Source organism: Hippopotamus amphibius, chromosome 4, assembly GCF_030028045.1.
Source record: "Hippopotamus amphibius kiboko isolate mHipAmp2 chromosome 4, mHipAmp2.hap2, whole genome shotgun sequence".
NCBI lineage: Eukaryota > Metazoa > Chordata > Mammalia > Artiodactyla > Hippopotamidae > Hippopotamus > Hippopotamus amphibius.
In genome coordinates this window covers 188,100,019-188,123,813 of record NC_080189.1, presented here as the reverse complement: position 1 = coordinate 188,123,813, position 23,795 = coordinate 188,100,019, and the positions used below count along the sequence as shown (strand labels likewise).

At 48.6% G+C, this 23,795-nt stretch overlaps 1 pseudogene and 1 gene segment (V, D, J or C); both read left to right on the top strand.

The window, feature by feature from the left end:
* Window positions 1-5,990: 5,990 nt before the first annotated feature.
* LOC130852024 (immunoglobulin heavy variable 4-59-like) lies at window positions 5,991-6,458 on the top strand. The segment is given in 2 exon segments: window positions 5,991-6,060; window positions 6,145-6,458. Coding segments are annotated over 2 exon segments (360 nt in total).
* A 3,974-nt stretch (window positions 6,459-10,432) lies between these two features.
* LOC130852023 (uncharacterized) lies at window positions 10,433-21,907 on the top strand (annotated as a pseudogene).
* The last annotated feature ends 1,888 nt before the right edge of the window (window positions 21,908-23,795 follow it).

Here is a 23,795-nt window from a genome sequence, read left to right as displayed (position 1 = left end):
AAGACAGGGCTGTGGTCCACAAGAAGATGGGGCTGTTTGGTCTTCTCCTCTGCCTGGTGACAGCTCCCTCCCCAAAGTGAGGGTCTCAGATGTCAGACACAGGTCTATGGGGATGATTGTGACTACAGGTGACTGAAAGGGACTAATTCTCATTGTCCCAGGTGTGCTGTCCCAGGAAAGCTTTGGGACTTGGGCCGAGGACTGAAGAAGCCCTGGCAGATCCTGTCCCTCACCTGTGCTGTCTCTACTCCATCACCAGTGGGAACGATTGGACCTGGCTCTTTCAGCACCCACAGAATGTGCTGCTGTGGATGAGGAAATACGTGATGATGGGGACATTTACAACAGCCCATCCCTCCAGATCTACACGCCCATCTCCAGACACATGTCCAAGAACCAGTTCTCCCTGTAGCTGAGCTCTGTGACCACGGAGGACTGGACCATGTATTCCTATGCAATGAACACAGTGAGGGGAAGTCCGTATGAGCCCTGACACACACCTCCTGCAGGGAGACAGGAGGGGATGCAGGGGGCACTCAAAACACACAATTGTGTGTTTCAGCTCCAGAAGCAGGTGCAGGTGGTAGTTAAGGCTGGCTTCCTGTCAGGGTCTGGAGTTTCCTCCCCAGAGAGCAGTTTTCCCTGGAGAACGTCTCTGGACCTGTGGTTCTGTGCTTTCACATTCAGTCTAATTGAGTCTCTGAATTAGAAAAGCTGTTCAAAATAGGGAAACTTTTCTTATGCGCTAAAGACATGGAGTCACTTAAATTTAAATGTTCATGTTGCCTTTGTCTAAATCCTTTCAAAATTGAGCAGTTTTATAAGTATCACAGGGGATTTATTAAGAGGTGAGCATACTCTTCCTTCCTCACTGTGAAATCCATGCCCCGACCTATGGATACACCAGCTGCCCCTGCCGGGATGCTGGCTCTTGGCTTCTCTGCTAACCTCTCACTTGAGAAACGTAAGTGACCTGAGCCAAACCACTGCGTCCTCGTGGATCACTGGGAAGGATGCCAGGTAGAGGGGACCTGGGTGGGGTTTTCTACATGGGCCTCTAGCTTCCAGGTCCAATAAATCCCTATAGGCTTAGTTAATGCCTGCATCCTGGTCTACTGTGCACTTTACTTTATGCCAAGTATTCATCATTGAAGCTATTGCCAACAGACACATAGGTAGATGGTAGGGAAAGTTTATAGTCAGGTGATAAAAATACACATTTTCAGAATATGCAGGAAACAAATCTGTACTCCTTTCTTCACCACAGCCTCTTAGGTGAGCACCAGAATGCAGGAAAATCTCACCTGTTCTCACTCCAGAATGACTCCTGCAGCCTCACCAGGCAGCCCCCTCTGTGCAGGAACCCCTGCAGGGGCGGCCAGGTCCAGTGTGGAGAAGCCCCAGCCTGGACAGGAGGGCTCGCTGTGCCCTGATGTGAGCTCCCCAGCACCTCTGACCAAGTCCAGGCTGCGATCTAGCTTCACTTCTGCAAGATGCAGGTAAACTGACACCTACATCGCATGCTTGGTGTGCATGTTTAAGAACAAAATAATAAAACAGACACTGAGTCCTGGGGCCCAGGGTAGGGCATCCCAAATGTTCTTCCATGGAGGACTCTTTGCTCTGAATTAAAGTGACTTAAGAAAGAGCCAAGGCAGAGGGACACTCTGACCTTCCTCCCTGTCTCCCTGGAGCAAGAACTAATCTCTCAAATGAAAGGTGTTCTCCCTGCATCTGGAGGAGGAAGTGAAACTGTCCTCCACCCCAGGCCCTCTGCCTGCCTTTTTTCTGTGGAAAAACTTTAGCCAACGAATAAGTGTAATCAGAGAAGTGAGAAAATGCAGAATGAAAGGAAAACTGTCCAACAAGACTAAAAAATAATGGTTTCATCAAAAGCAAATCAAGGACCTTTCCTTCCTTCTCCAGGGCTACAGACAATATTCTTGTCCACATCCTACGAGCTGTCTCATAGCCACTGAAACTCCCACCAGGAAGAAGAAGTTACCTATGTGATGACCAGACTGTAGCCGTGACACAAGCTGCCACAATCCCAAGAACTGTCCTCAAGGAAATGGGGACAAACCAACCCTGGAACTGAAGATTAAATGTACCTAAAACAGTCAAGATGACGCTGGTCAGACCAGAGCAGGACCAATTTCAGGATGACTGTCACAGCTGACTGTGCTGTGTCTGCACGTAGCCCCTCCTTCAGCCTTTAAAGCCCTTGCCCATGGTTTATAGGCAGGAGGGGGGTGTCCTATGGACAGACGCCCGTCCCCCTCCCAGCTGCAGGCATCCAAAATAAAGCAAGCTTTCCTTTCCACCAACTTTGCCTCTTTCTTGGGTTTCGAGCATCCAACAGCTGGACCCTCTTTCTGTTACAGAAGGACACTCTCATCACCAGATGTGAGGAATTTGGGCCTGGAAGCCTCTGGGAACAAACCTTGCTCCTTCTTTAATGCCCTGCCCAACCCCCACCCTCTACTTAGGTCCTTCCCTAATTGAGCGCCCAAAGCATGCATTTCCTCCTCCTATCAATTGCTCACAAATATGGGATCTTTGTCTAAAAATATAAAAGCTGCCTGCTTTGCTCACTTCTGGGTGCATTTCTATGACATGTCCATGCCCATGGTCAAACTTTATTTCTTTTCTGCTGTTAATCTGTCTTTGTCTGTTTTACCATCAGTCCAGCACCGAGAACTTAAGAGGGGCGGAGGAGGAGACTTCCCTCCTGACAATCCCAAGCTGTCTTCCCTTCAGCTTCACTCCTAGGAGCCTCCGTGCTCACGGCCATTTTCACATTCCTGACCTCATCTTGTCATTATCTTAGCAGACATCTTCTGGCATGTCTACTTTGCAATTCCATCACACCTTTGTGTGTTTCTTCCAAATCTCTGTGGAATTTCAGTGTCCATATTCTGGACACACACAGGCTATAAGTCATTCACCTCTGAAAGGACATCTTGCATGTTTCCAAATTTCAGAAAATATGAATAAAGCTAAGTAAACATCATGTGCAGCTATGTACCTGGTCATAAATTTTATTTTCTTTCAGGTACGTATCAGAAAGCACTATTGTGGAAACATAAGATAAGACTATGCCTCCTTTCATAAGAAGCTACCAAAGTGTCCCCCAAGGGGTCCCTGTTTTGCATCCCCCCCAGCAGTGAATGCACCCCCTGCTGCTCCACCTCCTCCCAGGGTTTCAGGTCCTCAGTGTCCTGATTTGGGCCACTCTAGTGAGTCTGCAGGATCTGCCCTTATATTTATTTCTATTTCCCTGTGACATATGTCCTCCCACAGCCTTATTTGCAACCTGTGTCCTTTTGGTGAGGTGTCTGTTAAAGATTTTCACCCATTTTTTACCAGTCTTCTTTGTTTCTTGGTGTTGAGATGAAGACTTCCTGGTATATTTTAGATAACAGTCAGATACACCAGGTATGTATTTTGCAAATATTTTCTTCCAATCTGTGGCTTGTCTGAATAAATTTCAAATATGCACGGTATAATTTTCATGCTTCTCAACTATTAGGTGTTTCAACCACAGTAAAAAGTTAGTTAGGTGAACGTTCACTGCCTAAACCATGGGGAAGTGTATGTGTGAACATGTGACAGTAGATTCAAAGCCGTTTTTCAGACACGAGGATGGAGTGGGGTAAATGGATGGGGGATTTCTTTAGAGATGCTCTTCTGGAAAAACAGAAATGCCCCAACACACCCCGCCTCCTGTCTCACTGGTGAGAACTCTGCTGCACGTCCACAGAGACCACGATCCCGGGTGAGAGGGTGAGAGCTCATCCGTTAGCATCCCCATGTTCTAACCCTGACTTTACCTGTGGTGGACCTGAGGCTGTGGGTGGTGGTCACTTGAATGATTCCATGGTTGTAGCCATGGCTGGAAACAACAGCAATGCTTTTTGTAAAATAATTATTAGTAGTATAATTTATGTTGCTCCAGAGCAGAGATAGCCAATTATTTTGAGTAACACATTTCCACAACCTGACTTAGAACTACTAAATTTTAGACACCATTTTGTGTCCTCATAAGAGAGTTTCATCTGCATCCCTCTTGTTTCAACCTGAATTTCCAGTGGAGCTGCAGGATGAACTGTGAGCATAACGAATCCCTGTACACCCAGTAACACCCTAGACAACTCATCTCACATCACCTGGGGGCACCGCTGCTTTCCAAGTACAGTTCCTGCTTCTTCTTTCCTCAATGATTCCTACAAAGACGCTCAATATCCTTGAACACCTGGCTTTAATGCTCCTGACGTCCACGCCCCGTTCTGAGCTTAGGCTCTGCAGCATCCCAAGGAGAAATACAGAGGCCGTCAGAGGGTTCTGTCCACGTGGTCCCCATGAAGCCCATCACCATCTCTCCTCCTCCCCACATCAGCCTGGTGAGTCCTTCTTGGTGAGACCATCACTGGTAACATCGACAGAAATATGGCGGAAATCTCAGCACTTCTTTTCAGCATCACGCATTGGTCACCTGTAGAGGATATTCCCTCCAGCATTACAATATATTCTGGTTGCCAGGTACAGTTGTGTTCAAATATCTCCCTGAAGGACAAAATACGGTTTTTCCATGCTGGTGACCTCACACATTTCTCCTGGGGTAAATAGATCCTAACAGTCCACCCCACCCACTGAAACATAAAGACACCTGTTACATTTCCATCCATGTGACCATGAACGTGTCAGGGTCCCCTCTGGTGCACCAGCTCATGAAGGCCAGGTCAGGTGCTGGGGCATCTGTTCCAATGCAGGCCCTGATTCCACCTGCAGAATAATGGGCTCACCTGGTTCCAGGTGTTGGATGCCAGCCCTTCCCCTCCCCCATCCCACAGCATCTCGGCTCACTTTTCAGGTCCAGATCAGAGGGTCCAGGCTTGTCCTGTGACACTGCTTCATCCTGTTATACTTGGCTACCCTATTACCTACATTCAGGCAGGCAGGTTTTTTATTATTTAATTTACTCTAGTAATATTATTGAAATTATAGAAGCAATTTGGGACTCAGTTCATGAAATAGTATGGAGGAAAGGGCATCTCACAGACAGCAGCTTCTACATCATTCAGTGTTCAGGTGAGAGCACTGGCCTGAGGGAGTATTTACCTTTCCCAGACTCACAGGTGTGACATCTCAGGGCAAAAGTGGTGCCAGTGTCATGTATACAAGGGTGTCAGTCAGAGATGAGGACTCACCTCGGACTTTCTGGACCCAGGAGAGATGACACCACGGATGACACTGATGACAGCATCCCACACCTCTGGCAAACCCACTATACAGTTCACACAAGATGTGACTGGCTGATGCCCAACACACATCCTTGAAGACTGAGATGCAGATGCCGCATCCTCAGTGCCCACAGGGAGACGGGATGGAGCTGTGCTCTGCTCTCCAGCTCTACGTACTCATATCACCTCAGGCCCTGTCCCAGGACTCAGGGAACCAGGACTCGGGAAAGCTGCTCTCAGGTGGAGTTTTCAGGAGAATCTCCTTCCTGAGATGGGAGATTTCCTCTGACCATGACGCCCTCACGCTCTGCAAGTCATTCACTCTGAAGGTTCACTTCCAAGCATCATGCCTGTTGTCTCACCCAGGGTGGTGGGGACTATGTGAGCTGAGCTCCTATGTCACTGTCAGTGACACAGAGAGTAAGAAATAATCACTTCCAGGAGGAGTGAGTCTCTACTGTGCCCACAGCTGGTTTCCTGACCAGCCCTTCAGCATCACTTCACTTCTGGACAAAGAGGCTCCATTGCATTGGGGGCGGGGACCAGGTGGGGCTGAATTCTCTGAGGGCACAGTCAGCATCTCCCTCACAGAGGCACTCCAGACACAGGGATCTCCCTTCACTATTTTTGATTTTTATACAAAGACCCCTCCCATATGCAAATCTCCTCTTAGGGCACCAGGTAAAAACAAAGCACCAGTTCCCATAAATGCAGGCTTCTCCTCCAGCTTGAGGAGAGTTTCTGGGAGGCGTGAATCTCATCTGCAAGAAGATGAATCCACTGTGGTTCTTCCTCTTTCTGCTGTCAGCTCCCAGAGGTGAGTGTCTCGGGGATTCAGACAGGAACACACGGGGAAGCTGCCTCTGAGCCCAGGAGTCACCGTGCTTCTCTCTGTCCACAGGTGTCCTGTCCCAGGTGCAGCTGCAGGAGTCAGGGCCCAGCCTGGTGAAGCCCTCGCAAACCCTCTCCCTCACCTGCACGTTCTCCGGATTCTCAATAACCAGCTATGGTGTAACCTGGGTCCACCAGGCTCCAGGAAAGGGGCTGGAGTGGCTTGGTGCAGGTTATAGTGGAAGCGCATATTATAACCCAGCCCTGAAGTCCCGGCTCAGCATCACCAGTGACAACTCCAAGAGCCAAGTCTCCATGTCACTGAGCAGCGTGACCCCCGAGGACACGGCCGTCTATTACTGTGCGAAAGGCACAGTGATGTGAAGTCCGTGTGAGCCCAGACACAAACCTCCCTGCATGGGGCCCATCCCCATCAGGGGCCGCTCAGGACCCACTGAGTACAAAGCCGAGCCCAGGAGCCGGTTCAAGGGGGTGGCTGGAGAGATACTTGTCAGACCGTGGGCTTCCTCTTCCTGCCCAGGAGCTCCACCAGAGACCCTCTTCTCTGTCCTAATGTCTCATTGTTGTGGTTTATCTCTCGCTCAGAAAAGTGTATGTGAGAATACATAGTTTCATCTTAAGTTTTTTGTTGAATAGCATTGATTTTTTACACACACACACAGTGCTCAGCACTTAACATTGATTTTTCTCCTTTATTTTCTTCTGCTCAAAGGATCTCAGCCCAACATGGAGGTGACCCTCATTTCCCCAGTACGTCTGAATCTCCAAGGGCTCAATGCCCTGAAAAGGCCCAGGAGATCTTCCAACATTATTTTCTTAGTTTCGTTTTTGTACCTCTGGAAGGAAGGGACACACCCTGCTCATCCCAGTCACGATGCACAGACCATTGATCTCTGCGGCATGCAGTGTGGTCGACGCTACTGCCAGGTGCCCCAGTACTGCCCGTGCCAGGGTCCTCGGTGTTCAGTGTTCATATCTGCAAATTCACCCACTTGTAGCTTCTATCAGCACCCAAAATAAATACAGAACTTTTGTCGTCATTCATGGACATTCACAATGCGGCCAGTTCCTTGACTCACCCAGTACAAATACACACACACACACACACACACACACACACACACACACACACCCCATCTGAGGTCAGTCAAGGTGATACTCTCTTTCTTTGCTTCAACTCCTGTCATGAAAATCAGCAGATATTTGGGCCAACTTAGTGCCATGCTTTTCACATTTCTGTTAATCTTGGCAATTGTTGAACGTGACCCCAGCCACAGTGCTCACTGACAGTCTAGTGTCCCCACACACAAATGGCCGTGAGTAGACCTAGGAGAAAATATGTGCCAGGTCAGCTTCATTCAGCCATGAACTATATGGCCATGGGCTGTGAGATTTTTATTCATGTTTCCAATATAAATCTCATCCAAAAGATAAAGACAAAGGTTTAATCATAAAGCACATGAAAGCCTTCTGGTCATTCCTCCTCTGGCTTCATCTCCCAGCTGTGAGCATCTCCTGGCTCTGAGGAAGGTGGAATTACCGGGCGACGGCTGTGAAGTGGGTGTCTCATGGTTTCTCCATCCGCAGGTGTGCTGTCCCAGGCGCTGGTGCAAGTGGCGGGCCCAGGACTATGGAAGACCCTCTCCCTCCCCTGCTCGGCCTCTGATCCTCCATCACAGACAGTGCTGACTGCTGGGACTGGATCCCTCAGCCCCAGGGACAGGGCTGGAGGGGCTGGGGGCTTTGGTTCTGGGAAGCACAGAGTGCAACCTGTCTCTCCAAAAGGCCTCTGCACCTCCAGAGATACATCACAGATTCAGCGGTCCCTGCAGCTCCGCCCCGTGAGGACCCAAGACACAGCCCTGCGTTCCTGCCCCAGGAGGACAGGCAGAGGTCAGGGTGCATCCAGACACCCCCTCCCTGCAGGGGCCGCTCCCGCCACCAGGGGGCGCGCAGGTCACCAGGGAACCAGAGGACCAGTTTCCGGGCAGGTGCAGGGGATGTCCAGGGGGGTTTCTTCTCAGAAGTTGGGGTCGCCCCACGGGACCCTTGCCTCCCCCACAGGCTCCATGCATCGTGATTCCAGGGAGCGTCCCTGCCTCTGAACGTGGCACGTTGTTTCGTGGAGTCAGGCATGTCTGTGCTTCCCCATCTCTCTTAGGACAGGCTGCACAGAAAGATTTCTTCCATGGCCTTTATCTGAAGTTCAGGTCACTATGTATTGCTGTTCGTTTCCAAGGCTTTAATTGTTTAACGACATAAATAATTCTTCTTCCTCGCCTTTGTTTGAAAACCCTTTGCATGTAACCCCTAGCAACTCCCGCGCTCTGTAATCCCCTGAAATCTATGGAAACTGAGTAGCCAAGCAATTAATGCCAACTGCAGCCATGAGTCTTAACCTATATAAGGAGAGAATTTACCTGGAACGGGGCCCAGAATGTTGGAGACTTAGCTCGCCTGAATCCGCCAGCTCAATAAACCTGAGTTCTCCAGCCCTCCAAGAGTGGTGCTTGCTTTCTCATGGGATCGATTCCTGCAACAATTCCTCCTGGGGAATAATGGGCTCACCTGGTTCTAGGTGCTGGTTGCCAGCCCCTGCCCTCCCCCCCTCCCACAGCATCAAGGCTCACTGTTCAGGTGCAGACCAGAGGGTCCAGGCTTGTCCTGTGACTCTTGCTCTTCCTGCTCTAGCTGACTCTCCTATTATCTACCCTCGGGCAGGCAGGTTATTTACTGACTTTCTGTGCTGATATCATTGAAAAGATAACAGCAATAAGGTGCTCAGGACTCTGATTGTGACACGTGTGGAGGAAAGGGTTTGTTGTGGACAGCAGGTTCTACATCAGTCAGTGTACAGCTGAGATCACTGGGCCGAGGAAGAGCTGAGCTGCCCCAGACCCGCAGGTGTGACTTCTCCCGGCAGGAGTGCAGCCAGTGTTACATGTCCAAGGGTGTCAGTCAGAGATGGGTTCTCACCTTGGACTTTCTGGTCCCAGGAGAGATGACACCACGGATGACACTGATGACAGCATCCCACACCCCTGGCAAACCCACTATGCAGTTCAGATACACTGTTACTATCTGATCCCCAACTCACATCCTTGCCGACTGAGATGCAGATGCTGAGGTGGCATCCTCAGTGCCCACAGGGAGATGGGAGGGAGCTGTGCTCTGCTCTCCAGCTCTACTTACTTACATGACCTCAGGCACTGGCCCAGGACTCAGGGACACAGGACTCTGGAAAGGTGCTCTCAGGTGGAGTTTGAAGGGAACCTGCTTCCTGAGGTGGGAGATTTCCTCTGACCATGATGGCCTCACCCTCTGGAAGACATTCACTGTGAAGGTTGACTTCCAAGCATCATGCCTGTTGTCTCACCCAGGGTGGTGGGGACTATGTGAGCTGAGCTCCCATGACACTGTCAGTGACACAGAGAGTAACAAATAATCACTTCCAGGAGGAGTGAGTCTGTACACCGTGACCAGGTCACCTATCCAGCATATGAGAAGGCTGAGGAGGTTCCAGGAGCGTTTGTTCTTAGTCTTTGGTAGCCTTGGGGATCCTCAATGTCCACCCACAAGAGGAGTGTCCTGAGGTTCCCGGTGTTCTTCCAGAAACTTAGGTGCACACAGGAAAAACACAAGACAGGCTACTGGCCAAGTCAGCAGTTCTGTGAAGATGTCCACCTCAGCAAAAATGACCACCTTGTCCACAAGACTAACTGTATGTTTAATTGCTAGTTAAAAATCTACCTCCAGAGCAGCTTGTGATAATATTTAAGGTGTTTCAGGTGAAGAAATGTTCACCTATGTGAAGTGAGACACTCAATATGTTGTGAATTAAACATTCAATTTTTCCCAACTAATGATTACATAGAGGTATCATCTCCAATATTTGCATATCAAGGAAGTAAAGATTACTGAACACAGGGAGCAAAAAACAAGAGTTTGCGTCTAATTGTGCGACCCTGAGTGTGTGGTGGGTATTTGATAAGTGAAGATATAAACCTCCATGGGATTAAAGTCTATTCCCAAAATCTACAGTTGAAGTTGGACAAGAGCTGGTTTCCTGACCAGCCCTTCAGCATCACTTCACTCCTGGACAAAGAGGCCCCCGGGCATGGGGAGGGGGACCAGGTGGGGCTGAGTTCTCTGAGGGCACAGTCAGCACCCCCCTCACAGGGGGAGCCCCAGACACAGGGACCTCCCTTCACTACTTTCTGCTTTTTATACAAAGCTCCCTCCCATATGCAAATCTCCCCTTAGGCCACCAGGTAAAAACAAAGCACCAGTTCCCATAAATGCAGGCTTCTCCTCCAGCTTGAGGAGAGTTTCTGGGAGGCGTGAATCTCATCTGCAAGAAGATGAATCCACTGTGGTTCTTCCTCTTTCTGCTGTCAGCTCCCAGAGGTGAGTGTCTCGGGGATTCAGACAGGAACACACAGGGAAGCTGCCTCTGAGCCCAGGAGTCACCGTGCTTCTCTCTGTCCACAGGTGTCCTGTCCCAGGTGCAGCTGCAGGTGTCGGGGCCCAGCCTGGTGAAGCCCTCGCAGACCCTCTCCCTCACCTGCACGGTCTCCGGACTCTCAGTAACGAGCTATGCTGTAGGCTGGGTCCACCAGGCTCCAGGAAAGGGGCTGGAGTGTCTTGGTGCAGGTTATAGTGGAAGCGCGTATTATAACCCAGCCCTGAAGTCCCGGCTCAGCATCACCAGCGACACCTCCAAGAGCCAAGTCTCCATGTCACTGAGCAGCGTGACCCCCGAGGACACGGCCGTCTATTACTGTGCAAGATGCACAGTGATGTGAAGTCCGTGTGAGCCCAGACAAAAACCTCCCTGCACGGGGGCCATCCCCAGCAGGTGGTGCTCAGGACCCACGGAGTGCAAAGTTGAGCCCAGGAGCAGGTGCAGGGGGAAGGCTTGGAGGGATGCTTCTCAGAGCCTGGGCTTCCTCTCCCCGCTCAGGAGCTCCACCAGAGACCCTCTTCTCTGTTCTAACATCTCATTCTTTTGGTTTATGTCTTGCTCACAAAGATATGTCTTTATACATTTTAATTTTTATATTGAAGTAAGGTTGATTTTATACACACACACACACACACACACACAGAATGCCCAGCAGGTAAGATTGTTTTTTTCTCTTTATATCTCTTCTTTTTCTTTTTTTTCTAAAGTGCCAGAGGACTGGTCAGTTATAAATTTAATGTGCATTTCAATGTGAAATGTGTCTACCACACTACTTCAAGTCACCAATGGCTTATTCTTTGACAATATTCTCCTAATTTGCCTCCTACCTTCATTAATTCTTACATACTCTTTATTTTGAAATATTTGAGGCATGAAAAAGAGACCTGTATACATAATCATACTTCTGGTAATATACATTATATATGTTATGTAATTATATCTCTTCTTACAGGGTCTCAATACAGCACTGAGGCTCACCATTATTTTCCCGGGGAGCCTGAAGCACGAAGCTGGTGAATGTCCTGAGAAAGCCCAGGAGACTATTAAACATTATAATCATTTTTATTTGTTTTTTGGTTTTGTGCATTTGGAAGGAAGAGTCAGACCCTCCTTTCCGTCACCTGCACAGAACAGCTGGCGTCTGCGGCATGCAGTTCTGTAGACGCTAATGCCAGTGTCTCCCAGCACTGCACGTGCAGTGCCCCTCATTACACACAGATTCCACAGTTGCAGCTTTTATTACCACCCACAATACATACTGTCATTTCCTGGTCATTCAGGGACATGTACAGTGTGGCCGGTTCCTTGAAGCACTCAACACACACACACACACACACACACACACACACACACACACACACACGTCCCCATCTGAGGTCAGTGAAGGTGATACTCTCTTTCTTTGTTTCAACTCCTGTCATGAAAATGAGCACATATCTGGCCCAGTTTAGTGCCCAGGTTTTCACATTTCTGCGGTTTTCGGCAATTGTTGAACATAACCCCAGGCAAAGTGCTGAAGAACAGTCTAGTGTCCCTACACACAAATGGCAATGAGTGGACTTCGGAGAAAATATATGTGCCAGGTCAGCTGCATTCAGACATGAGTTATATGGCCTTGGGCTGTGAGATTGATATTCGTGTTTCCAAGAAAAATCTCATACAGAACATGAAGACAAAACTCACTGTTGCATATTGGAGGCAGCCTTGGAACCTTGGCTTAATTCCACATAGAGCCGGGCAAGTGGAGACTTGTGGCCAAGACGAGGGTGGGGTGGAGTGGATGGAAAATTACTAACAGAAGAAATAAAGGCTACGGGGATTCTGGTTCCATGGACTCTAAAGGATTCTTGCTAAAAGGAGACCAGGGTGATGAGATGTTATGTGGATGAGAGGAGGTTTCATGGATTTGAAAAAATATTGAGGGTGAGTATATCTCAAGGGCTTGGGATTCTCATTTTGCTGACTTAGCAGGTTCTTGATAAAACCTGGAGATGCAAATACAAACACAGAAACCCACAGGTCAAGCCTAGTTGAGCAGAGAATTTCAAGGAGCCCACTGGCTAAGATATGTTCAATGATATTTGTCACAGTTAAGAAGAGTAATATTGAACATGCAAGGAAACCAGGGATGCACTCACGCGTGCGCACACACACACGTGACCACCTGAGGCCTCAGTGAGAAGAGGCCCATCTGCAAGCAAAGGAGAAAGTCCTGAGGAGAACCGCAACCTCCTGACACCTTGATCTTGGACGTCTTCCCTCCTGGTCAGAGTGAAATACATTTCTGTTTTTTACCCCCCAGTCTGTTATCCTGTAATGTCCACACCAGCCAACTAACACACACATGATAGAGATGCAGATACAGGTATAAGGAAATGTAAGCAAGATGTTGGGAAGGAAAATCATCCATCCTGCAGGGGCGACTTGATGGTCATCCCCCGACAGACATACAGGTACCTCCTGTAACAGGCTTCAGAATGCATAATAGGGTGTGGAATGATTGCTGGACAAACTGATGTCTGAATTATATTGGTTTGAGTATAAGTTGGAAATGAGCAACATAAAAATGGATTAAAATTAACGTGCAATGTTTCTTACAAAACACAGCTCAAATTTTCAAGACAGGATGTTTTAAAGTATATCCAAAATTCATCAGGGGATTGCAAAGTAAAGCGTTGTGGACATAGGATGTGAGCTGAAGAATTAAGATACATAACAACAAAATAGTAGAACGCATACTATTGAACTGTGTTCACTGCATTTGTAATAAAGATGCCAACACGTTGTGAAGAAGTGTGTAAAGATGGTTGTGTGACTAAAGAGAAGAGCACAGCCCTTGTTCCCCAAGCACCTCAGAGTTAGAGCAGATACAGAGCAGGTGTGCAGGGAGCAGGGAGGAGGCCCGAGGAGGCTGGGAGGGATGAGAGCAGGAGGGCAGAGGAGCCCAGCTCTAGGCGTCAGTATCACATGTGACCTCAGGACGTTTTCACAGGAAACCCTGGGAGGGAACGTGAGTCCTGCTGTGCTGACGGTCACTTCCCTACCCTCTGCCTCTCCCTTGTCCACACACTCCTGCTCTGGAAGGAGAGGCCCTGTGCTCAGTGAGCAGAGGCAGTGTCCACCCTGGGTCTCAGGCAGCACCCTCCTGCAGAGCCCCAGAGAGGGACCAGCCATGAGCATCTTTATACAGAAACATGCCCCCACCTGCTCATCACACCCTGGGCTCAAGGGGAGACACAGCACCTGTGCTACTCAGAGTCAGGGTTCTCATCCTCACCAACGTAATTCTCTCAAAGTCAGATATTTAATCCAAAAAACATGAAAACCTTCTGGTCATTCCTCCTCTGGGTTCCATCTCTGAGTTCCAGCTGTGAGCATCTCCTGGCTCTGAGGAAGGTGGAATTACGGGGCGACGGCTGTGAAGTGGGTGTCTCATGGTTTCTCCTTCCCCAGGTGTCCTGTCCCAGGTGCTGGTGCAGGTGGCGGGCCCAGGACTATGGAAGACCCTCTCCCTCCCCTGCACTGTCTCTGATTCTCCATCACAGACAGTACTGACTGCTGGGACTGGATCCCTCAGCCCCAGGGACAGGGCTGGAGGGACTGGGGGCTTTGGTTCTGGGAAACACAGAGTGCAACCTATCTCTCCAAAAGGCCTCTGCACCTCCAGAGACACATCACAGATTCAGGGGTCCCTGCAGCTCCGCCCCGTAAGGACCCAAGACACCGCCCTGCGTTCCTGCCCCAGGAGGACAGGCAGAGGTCAGGGAGCATCCAGACACCCCCTCCCTGCAGGAGCCGCTCTGGCCACCAGGCGGCGCGCTTGTCACCAGGCAACCGGAGGACCAGTTTCAGGGCAGGTGCAGGGGATGTCCAGGGGGGGTTCCTCTCAGAAGCTGGGGTCCCGCCAGGAGACCCCTGCCTCCCCCACAGGCTCCATCCATCGTGATTCCAGGCAGCGTCCCGGCCTCTGAACGTGGGACGTTGTTGCGTGGAGTCAGGCGTGTCTGTGCTTCCCGGTCTATCTTGGGACAGCCGTCTCAACTGGCTCGGCTCTGCCAGTGTTAGTGCCTCTGTGTGCAGGTCAGGGTTTTCCATGCCGAGAACAATAGAGGTTGGCCGTTTTTGAGGAGTTTTTAGATAAAACATCAAAAGATGATCCATTCCAGAAATTACTGATACACTAGACTCTGTTAACATTAAAAACCTCCAGCTTCACAGATAACAGGAGACAAAGGCAGCAGATTGGTTAACCCTCTGTCATCATCATCTCAACACTGAAAGAGGCTGGGTGACACAGGTGCAGTGTCACTTCTTTAGTTTCAAAGTTTTCTTTGCATAAAAGTGTGATTATTACTGGTGTGATTAGATTGGGTCCTCTGCAAGATGCCATGAGCTGGCGTAAGAGAGGACTTTGCACAGCGCATTGTAGACAGAATAATAAAAGTTCCAGCATCAGTAATCAAGGGTCCTCCCTTCCTGCACCTTCCTCTGCTTGGGATGTAGTTATTCAGATTATAGTAAAGACATAGGTTGTTAAATTAAATATATATATAAATACTGTTCTTTATATTGTGAGCATTTTAAACCAATATACACATCAAATAAATATGAAAGTATAAGTATCAAATTTTTACATTTGTGGATATATATATGTTCTGGTTTTTAGAAACCATCTGAACAAATGCTAACCGCTTTAATATCTATTAGAAAAACGCATGAGATTTGAAATCGTCCAGCATTTATTCTTATGCTTAGGAAGTCTTGTCCTGTTTTAAACTGATTTCAGTGTATCTCATAAATCAGTTGCTGCCCTAACCCAGATTCACATATTGAGTGACTGGCAGGAAAGAGACTTCACCCAGGCACAGAAAGACCACAGGGAGCGTGACCTCCATCCATCCCCTTATAAGAGCAGGGCTCCCCCACATGCAAATTTTCCCTCAAGCACTAGGGTAAAATCCAGGCTTGGGCTGTACCAGCTCACAGCTCTCTCATCAGACAGGTGTGAGGTCTCTGGGAAGGCAGAGCTGTGATCCTGAAGAAGATGAGGCTGTGGGGTCTTCTCCTCTGCCTGGTGACAGCTCCCCAAGGTGAGGGTCTCAGGTGCAGGGCATGGGGGTGTGGGGATGGTTGTGATGACAGGTGACTAACAACGATGGATTCTCCCTGTGCCCAGGTGTGCTGTCTGACGTGACACTGCAGGAGTCGGGCCCAGGACTGATGAAGCCCTCGCAGACCCTCTTCCTCACCTGTGCTGTCTCTGGAGTCTCCATCACAACCAGTTATTATGGTTTCAGCTGGAACCTCCAGGCCTCGGGGAAGGGACTTGAGTGGATGGGGGCATAGATTATGATGGTGACAAGTACTACAGCCCATCCCTCAAGAGCCGCACCTCCATCTCCAGAGACACGTCCAAGAACCAGATCTCCCTGCAGCTGAGCTCTGTGACCCCCGAGGACACGGCCGTGTATTATTGTGCAAGCTGCACAGTGAGGGGAAGTCCGTGTGAGCCCAGACACAAACCTCCCTGCACGGGGCCCATCCCCACCAGGGGGGCTCAGGACCCACCGAGCACAGGGCTGAGCCCAGGAGCAGGTGCAGGGGGGCTGGGAAGGGATTTCTGGTTAGAATCCCTGGGCTGCTTTTCCTGACCACCAGCTCTACTACACACCTTCTGCTATATTCTAATCTTTCATTGCTGTGGTTTATGTTGCTTTCAGAAAATATCAGATTTACTCAGAAATTTAGCATATTTTTTCTACTTCTGGAAGGACCTCCAGCAACACCATAATTCTCAAGGTGAGTCTGAAATCCTCCAACCTGGTGAACGTCCTGAGAAGCTCCATGCAATGGTAAGACATGCAGTGACCCTCATCACTCAGGGAGTCCATGTTTGTAAATTCACACACTCAGTGAAATCTATCTGCAGCCCTAAAGGACGCGGCTGTTGTATTTACAGTCTCGCATCGATGTTTACAATGTGGCCAGTACTTGAAGCACTCAGCTCACACACCTTCCCTCCGGGGGTCAGTCAAGCCTCTCCTTCTTGCTTCAACTCCCAATACGTCAATGAGTCTCTTATGATCAATTTACTGACATAGTTTTTGCATTTTTGTGCTATGAGTTGACAATGTCCTCTCTTAAACTGGCCCTATGTGTAGGTCTGAAGTACAGGCTAGTGTCTCTAAGCCCAAAGTGCTGTGTTCTGACTGACGTGGAAAATGTCTATGACAGATAAAGTTCTTTGGGGCATGAATTACATAGTCACGGTGGTAAGCTTGATATTGATGTTACAAATACACACATTATGTTTGGAGAAAGAATGCAGTCTCACTTTTGGTATTTGAGGCAGCCTTGGAAACTAGGCTTAATTCCAAACACAGGTGGTAAAATGGAGGCTTATGGCCAAGAAGATGGTGAGGTGCACTGGAAGGAACTCGACTATGAGGAGAATTCAAGTGCAGGGGATTCTGGCTCCGGAGAATTCTTGCTAAAGGAAGGGGAGGCCATGGGAGTCAGATATCACTGGGGAGACAGCAGCTTTGCTGAATGGGATCAAATATTGAGGCTGATTAGAGTTCAAGGGTAAGGATTCTCACTAATCTGACTTTGCTGGTTTCCTCATAAAACTCGGCAAAGGTGGGCCCGAACACCAGAAGTTAAGACTAGTTGAGAAAAACATTTCAAGAAGCCTGATTAAAGTGTGGTTAAGAGGTCCTTGTCCCTGTCAGAGTCAGGGATCTTGTCTTCAATGCCATAGTTCTCTGAAAGTCAAAATTTTAGTCCCAAGCAACATGAAATCCTTCTGGCCATTCCTCCTCTTGCTGGCACCTCTCATCTGTGAGCATCTCCTGGCTCTGAGAAAGGTGGAATTACGGGGCGATGGCTGTGAAGTGTGTGTCCATTGTTTCTCCTTCCCCAGGTGTCCTGTCCCAGGTGCTGGTGCAGGTGGCGGGCCCAAGACTATGGGAGACCCTCTCCCGCCCTGCTTGGTCTCTGCATGCTGCATCACAGACAGTGCTGACTGCTGGGACTGCAACCCTCACCCCCCAGGGGAAAGACTGAAGTGACTGGGGCGTTTGGGGACTGGCCATAACACAGTGTATATGGTATCCCTGCAAACATTAGTGTCTGTCTGCAGAGATACAGCAGAGAACCAGTTCCCTGTGACGCCCGGCTCTGTTATATCTGAGGACCCACCGTGTGTTCGTGAGCCACACAGAGTATGGGGAAATCAGTGGGATTCCAGACACAGAGCCCCAGCAGCTGGACAAGGAGGCCTGCGGGTGTGTGTGGGACCACCAAGGAGGGCTCACTCTCAGCAGAAAATGCAGAGGACCACCAGGAAAGCCAGGGCCCCTATTCTGGAGCAGGTGCAGAGGAGGACATGGAGGGGTTGTCTCTGTGAAGTTGTGGAGTCTCCACCGGATCGTTGCCGACCCAGGAAGCCTCATCCATGATTCCAGGGAACTTTCTTGTCTCTGACCTTGAATCATTTTTCATGGAGTCAGGGGTGTCCCTGTTCCTCCAACTATTTTAGGCCCAGCTACACAGAAATAGTTCTTCATGACAGCGTGTTTTAAACTATGGGTTACCACACAAGATATTAGTGGTCTAATAACTGACAATATAAGCTATAAAGCTTGTATTATTATGTGAAGTGTATATTATATATATATATATGTTTCACTATTTATAAAATTTAATAGCCTGAATAGCTCTTGTATTCAACAACCAATCTTCCCTCAAAGATTCTTCTTTGTCACAAGAATCTGCAATTCCTGATATTCTGAAGAGTCCACCCCACTCCTGTTTCACACAATGCCTTTCACTTGAATAGCAGGTACAATGTTGTATATTTGGAAATTAGTGTCAGTATATCATGGGAGTTGTGGTGCACCCCAGAGGACATTTGGCAGGGTTTGAAGACGGGAGCTTGGCAGAGGCCTGGGACTGGGGAGGGAGTCTGCATGGTCTGCATGGATTGTGGAACCTGGAGCCCAGGTCTCTCTGTGCTCAACCTGAGTCCCCAGGCTGGGACAAAGCTGACTTGATTGTTTCAATGTTTTCATCTTCCCACCTGTACTTCTATAGATAATAAGTATCTCAGCATGTCCTGTGCAATGATAGTTTACCCATAGATAACTGATAGATGTAAAACATACAAAGCATTTATCAAAACTTTTACTGGCCGTATGTCTACAATGCTGTTAGTTGTAATTTTTCTCACCATACCAATATAACCAACATACATTGTGCCAGAAAAGACTGGAACTTCACCAAAAGGTTTCTAATATGTGCAATTTTTTTGACCTGGGACAGTACAACCAGGAAAGGCCCTTAGTGGCACTGAGAAACAAAAAGCCCCTGAAGCTGGAAAACCTGACTATTGATCAGTGATGCTTTCAGAGAGTAATCTGGATCAAAAGGGGGAAATGTGAAACTAAAAGGAAAAAAACCTCAATTACATCCCGTTAGGAGGCCGGAAGGGGGAGCTCTCCTATCCGACAATGATAACTTACACCAAGAGAAGAAGGATGCTGCCTCTTTTTTCCCGGCAAGAACTCAGCCCATGAGAGACTATCACAGCTCAGCCAATGACACCCATGGACTCTGGGTTTGCTGTCACCCTCAAAGCTTCCTTTTCCCTTTTATAAACGCGTTTGCCTCTACGTTATTGCTGGGAATTTGCATGTGGCTCACCATGGCTGCAGACCCAAACTGCACGTCTTTGTTGATTTCCAATAAACCCATTCATATAAAGAAATAACCAGCAATCCCTTTGGTTTAGGTCAGTAAAGGTCTTAACCTCTCTGGTACTAATGTTTGTTCTCATGTAATTTGCTCCCCAGGTCACTGAGGTGGACATCTGTGTCAGAAACTGTGCAGAAACTACTAGATCTTCACCAATAGGTATATCACCTCCTGTCAGGAGCACAAAGTTCAAATTAACGTCATCTCATGTCTTGCAGAGTTGTGGTGGCCACACTCTCTCTTATAATCAAGAATCTTCCAGGAATGTCTGTGAAGTGAGGACCACATGAGAAGGGAGGTGGCTAGCTGGGAAACGTTGAGTGTGAATGCTTCTCCATCGCTGGTGTATATGATTGGGGCTGAATCCACCAGCCTCCAGGGAAGAGGCTGGAATGGAGGGGATGTGTAAAAGCTGGTGGCAGCTCTTACTACAGCCCATCTCTCATGAGTAGCATCTCCATCTCCAGAGACAAGTGCAAGGACCATGTCTCCCTGTATCTAAACAATGTGACCACCAAGTACAAGGCCAAGTATTACTGAGCAAGATTCACACTGAGGGGGAGTCAATGTGGGCCCCAACAAAACCTGCCTGCAGGGACACAGAGGTGCTGGGCTTCAGGGGATTTCCAGGACCCGCAGGCGGCACTCAGGACCAAACAGCACAAATTCTTGCCCCGGGAGCAAATACACAGCGGTTTAAGGAAGAGGCTTCCTATTTGGATCAGTGATTTTCTTTACAGGCTCTCAGCTGACCCCACGGACATTTCAGGTTTTGTCTTCCCAGATCTATTTTTGTATTTTTTACTGTAGACAGCAAATGAAGTGGTAACATTGTGTGTTTGGAAATGAGGTACCACCTATGAATAGAGACATTTCTTTTAAGTTCCCATATATTTATTTTAATACTGACAAAAGGTGTATTCTGAGGGTACTTATGATCTGAGAAAGACCAGCACAGTCCAGTCACTCCCTGAGCTCAGCTCATGACTTCTGCCCTTCGAAAGGCACACACGACCTCCACATGGTTATGAGAATCTCCCATGGACTGCTGCCCCAAGGGGTCTTGTTCTCCCTGATGCACTGTAACCTCCCACTGGTCATCCACTGGGGTGGACACTGCTGATCAGGGACTGCCCTCATCTGTATCCATGTCTGCATCTCCTGGATGGAGAAGCAGTGCACCTGAGGGATGCAGCTCTCAGATTCCCACACGAATCAGGCAGGATGATCAGCAAAGGGACACATTCCCTTCCCAGCACTGCTGCGGCAGCTTCTGGGCAGGGCTCTGAAAGCAGTTCCTGGGGCCATGTTCTAACATGTCAGTTTCCACACCGAGAATCCACACGATTAATGAGAACCCAGTGTACAGACACCTGACCCCTGCCCACCCCCGCTTCTCCCTTGATTTACCGTGAAACCCAAACCCATCTCAACATTGCCCTCTGCTCCCTACTCTCCACATCGTTACTAAGTCTGTCCTAGACCATGAGCTCCAAGCACTTAGAACCCCTCTTCCTGTTTCCATATCCTCCACCAAGTGCCAGACACCGTGAGGTTCACGAATGGATCACAGCAGTGATGGCAGAGATCTACATATTGTTGAAAGAAAATTCTGGTCAAAATAGTTTGAAAAGAAAAATGAAAGGTCAGAAACTAGTGAGATGATAGAAAAGCATAAGCCATGAAAGAAAAATTGAGATATTGGAGCTAAAATTTCAAACGGTGTCTCTTTCAAACTCACTGTAAAGAAGATGAAAAGACAAGCCAGAGTGTGAGGTGGATTTTCCTCTGATGTCCTTGCTTTTGTGTCCTTCGTTTACTTGGAGATTCCCTAGAGTTTTCATAAAGCAGGAGGGAGATGCATGTCTTGCCTTGATTTCTTGCCCTCTTTTATAGAAGACCCCTGCTGGTGTGGGGTAGGTGTGGGGACAGGTGAGGCATCTACATCCTATGGCTGAGCTTCCTTTTCCTGAGTCTGTGTCTTTGTTGTGACCATCCGAGGTGTTCTCAGTTCACACCCCTTATTGGAGACAGGACGTTCATGGGGGAAAAGGGGATGGGAGGGTGAGGGTTCCCTGTGTAGCATCTATACATATGTAGCCAGTCACAGGGAACATGCAGACACCATCAAAGGTGAGCACAAAAGTAAAGGAGGAGCATTCACACATTGGATACAACTCAGCACTAAAACCAGTGCCTGCCTGATTCAGACACAGCACACACACATGTCCTGGGACAGGGTGGGAAGGGGGTGGAGTGGGAGGGAGAAATTACACATAGACACATAGGTGGATGGTAGGGAAAGATTATAGTCAGGTGGATAAAAACATGCCTTTGCAGAAAATGCAGGAAACAAATCTGTGCTCCTTTCTTCACCACAGCCTCTTAGGTGAGCACCAGAATGCAGGAAAATCACACCTATTCTCACTCCAGAATGACTCCTGCAGCCTCACCAGGCAGCCCCCTCTGTGCAGGAACCCCTGCAGGGGCGGCCAGGTCCAGTGTGGAGAAGCCCCGGCCTGGACAGGAGGGCTCCCTGTGCCCTGATGTGCGCTCCCCAGCACCTCCCGACCAAGTCCAGGCTGCGGTCTAGCTTCACTTCTGCAACATGCAAGTAAACTGACACCTACATCACCTGCTTGGTGTGCATGTTTAGGAACAAAATAATAAAACAGACACTGAGTCCTGGGGCCCAGAGTAGGGCATCCCAAATGTTCTTCCATGGAGGACCCTTTGCTCTTAATTAAAGTGACTTAAGAAAGAGCCAAGGCAGAGGGACACTCTGACCTTCCTCCCTGCCTCCCTGGAGCAAGAAATAACCTCTCAAATGAAAGGTGTTCTCCCTGCCTCTAGAGGTGGAAGTGAAACTGTCCTCTGCCTGCCTTTTTTCTGTGGAAAAACCTTAGCCAAAGAATAAGTATAATCAGAGAAGTGAGAAAATGCAGAATGAAAGGAAAACTGTCCAACAAGACTAAATAATAATGGTTTAGTCATTGAGGAAATCAAGGACCTTTCCTTCCTTCTCCAGGGCTACAGATAATATTCTTGTCCACATCCTATGAGCTGTCTTATAGCCACTCCAACTCCCACCAGGAGGAAGAAGTTAACTATGTGATGACCAGACTGTAGCCGTGACACAAGCTGCCACAATTCCAAGAACTGTCCTCAAGGAAATGGGGACACACCAACCCTGGAACTGAAGGGTAACTGTCCTTACAACAATCAAGGTGACGCTGGTCAGACCAGAGCAGGACCAATTTCAGGATGACTGTCAGAGCTGACTGTGCTGTGTCTGCACGTAGCCCCTCCTTCAGTCTTTAAAGCCCTTGCCCACGGTTTATAAGCAGGAGGGGGGGTGTCCTATGGACAGAAGCCCGTCCCCCTCCCAGCTGCAGGCATCCAAAATAAAGCAAGCTTTCCTTTCCACCAACTTTGCCTCTTTCTTGGGTTTCGAGCATCCAACAGCTGGACCCTCTTTCTGTTACAGAAGGACACTCTCATCACCAGATGTGAGGAATTTGGGCCTGGAAGCCTCTGGGAACAAACCTTGCTCCTTGTTTAGTGCCCTGCCCCACCCCCACCTCTACTTACGTCCTTCCCTCATTTAGTGCCCAAAGCATGCATTTCTTCCTCCTGTCAATTCCTCACAAATATGGGATCTTTGTCTAAAAATATAAAAGCTGTCTGCTTTGGGCACTGCTAGATCTGCTTCTATGACACGTCCATGCCCACGGTCAAAATTTATTTCTTTTCTCTTGTTAATCTGTCTTTGTCACTTTTATTATCAGTTCAGCCCCGAGAATCCAAGAGGGGCAGAGGAGGAGATTTCCCTCCTGACAATCCCAAGCTGTCTTCCCTTCAGCCTCACTCGGCACAGCCTCTTAGGAACCTCGTGCTCACGGCCACGTTCCCATTCCTGACCTCATCTTGCCAGTTTTGCTTTTCTGGCATCTCCACTTCGCATTTCCATCTCACCCTTGGATGCTTCATTCTGAACCTGTGTGACATTTCAGTGTGCACTGTTGGGACATACACAGTTTATAAAGTCATTCAGCTGTGAAAGGACATCTTGGTGTTTCCAAATTTCGGCAAATAGGAATAAATCTAAGTAAACATCATATGTACCTTTTGGTCTAGAGCTACATTTTATTGTCTTTCAGGTACATACACAAGTGCACTATTGCTGAAACATAAGAGTATATTTACTTTTGTATGAAGCCACCAAGGTGTCTCCCCAGGTGCACCCGTTTTGCATCCCCACCAACAGTGAACAGACCCCCTGCTGCTCCACCTCCTCCCAGGGTTGGAGGTCCTCAGTGTCCTGATTTTGGCCACTCTAGTGAGCCTGCAGGGGTCTGCCCTTGTTGTTTTCCCATGCATTTCCCTGTGACACATGTCCTCCCATAGCTTTATTTGCAACCTTTGTGTCTTTGAAGTGAGGAGTTTGTCAAGGTTGTGCACCATTTTTCAATATTTATATT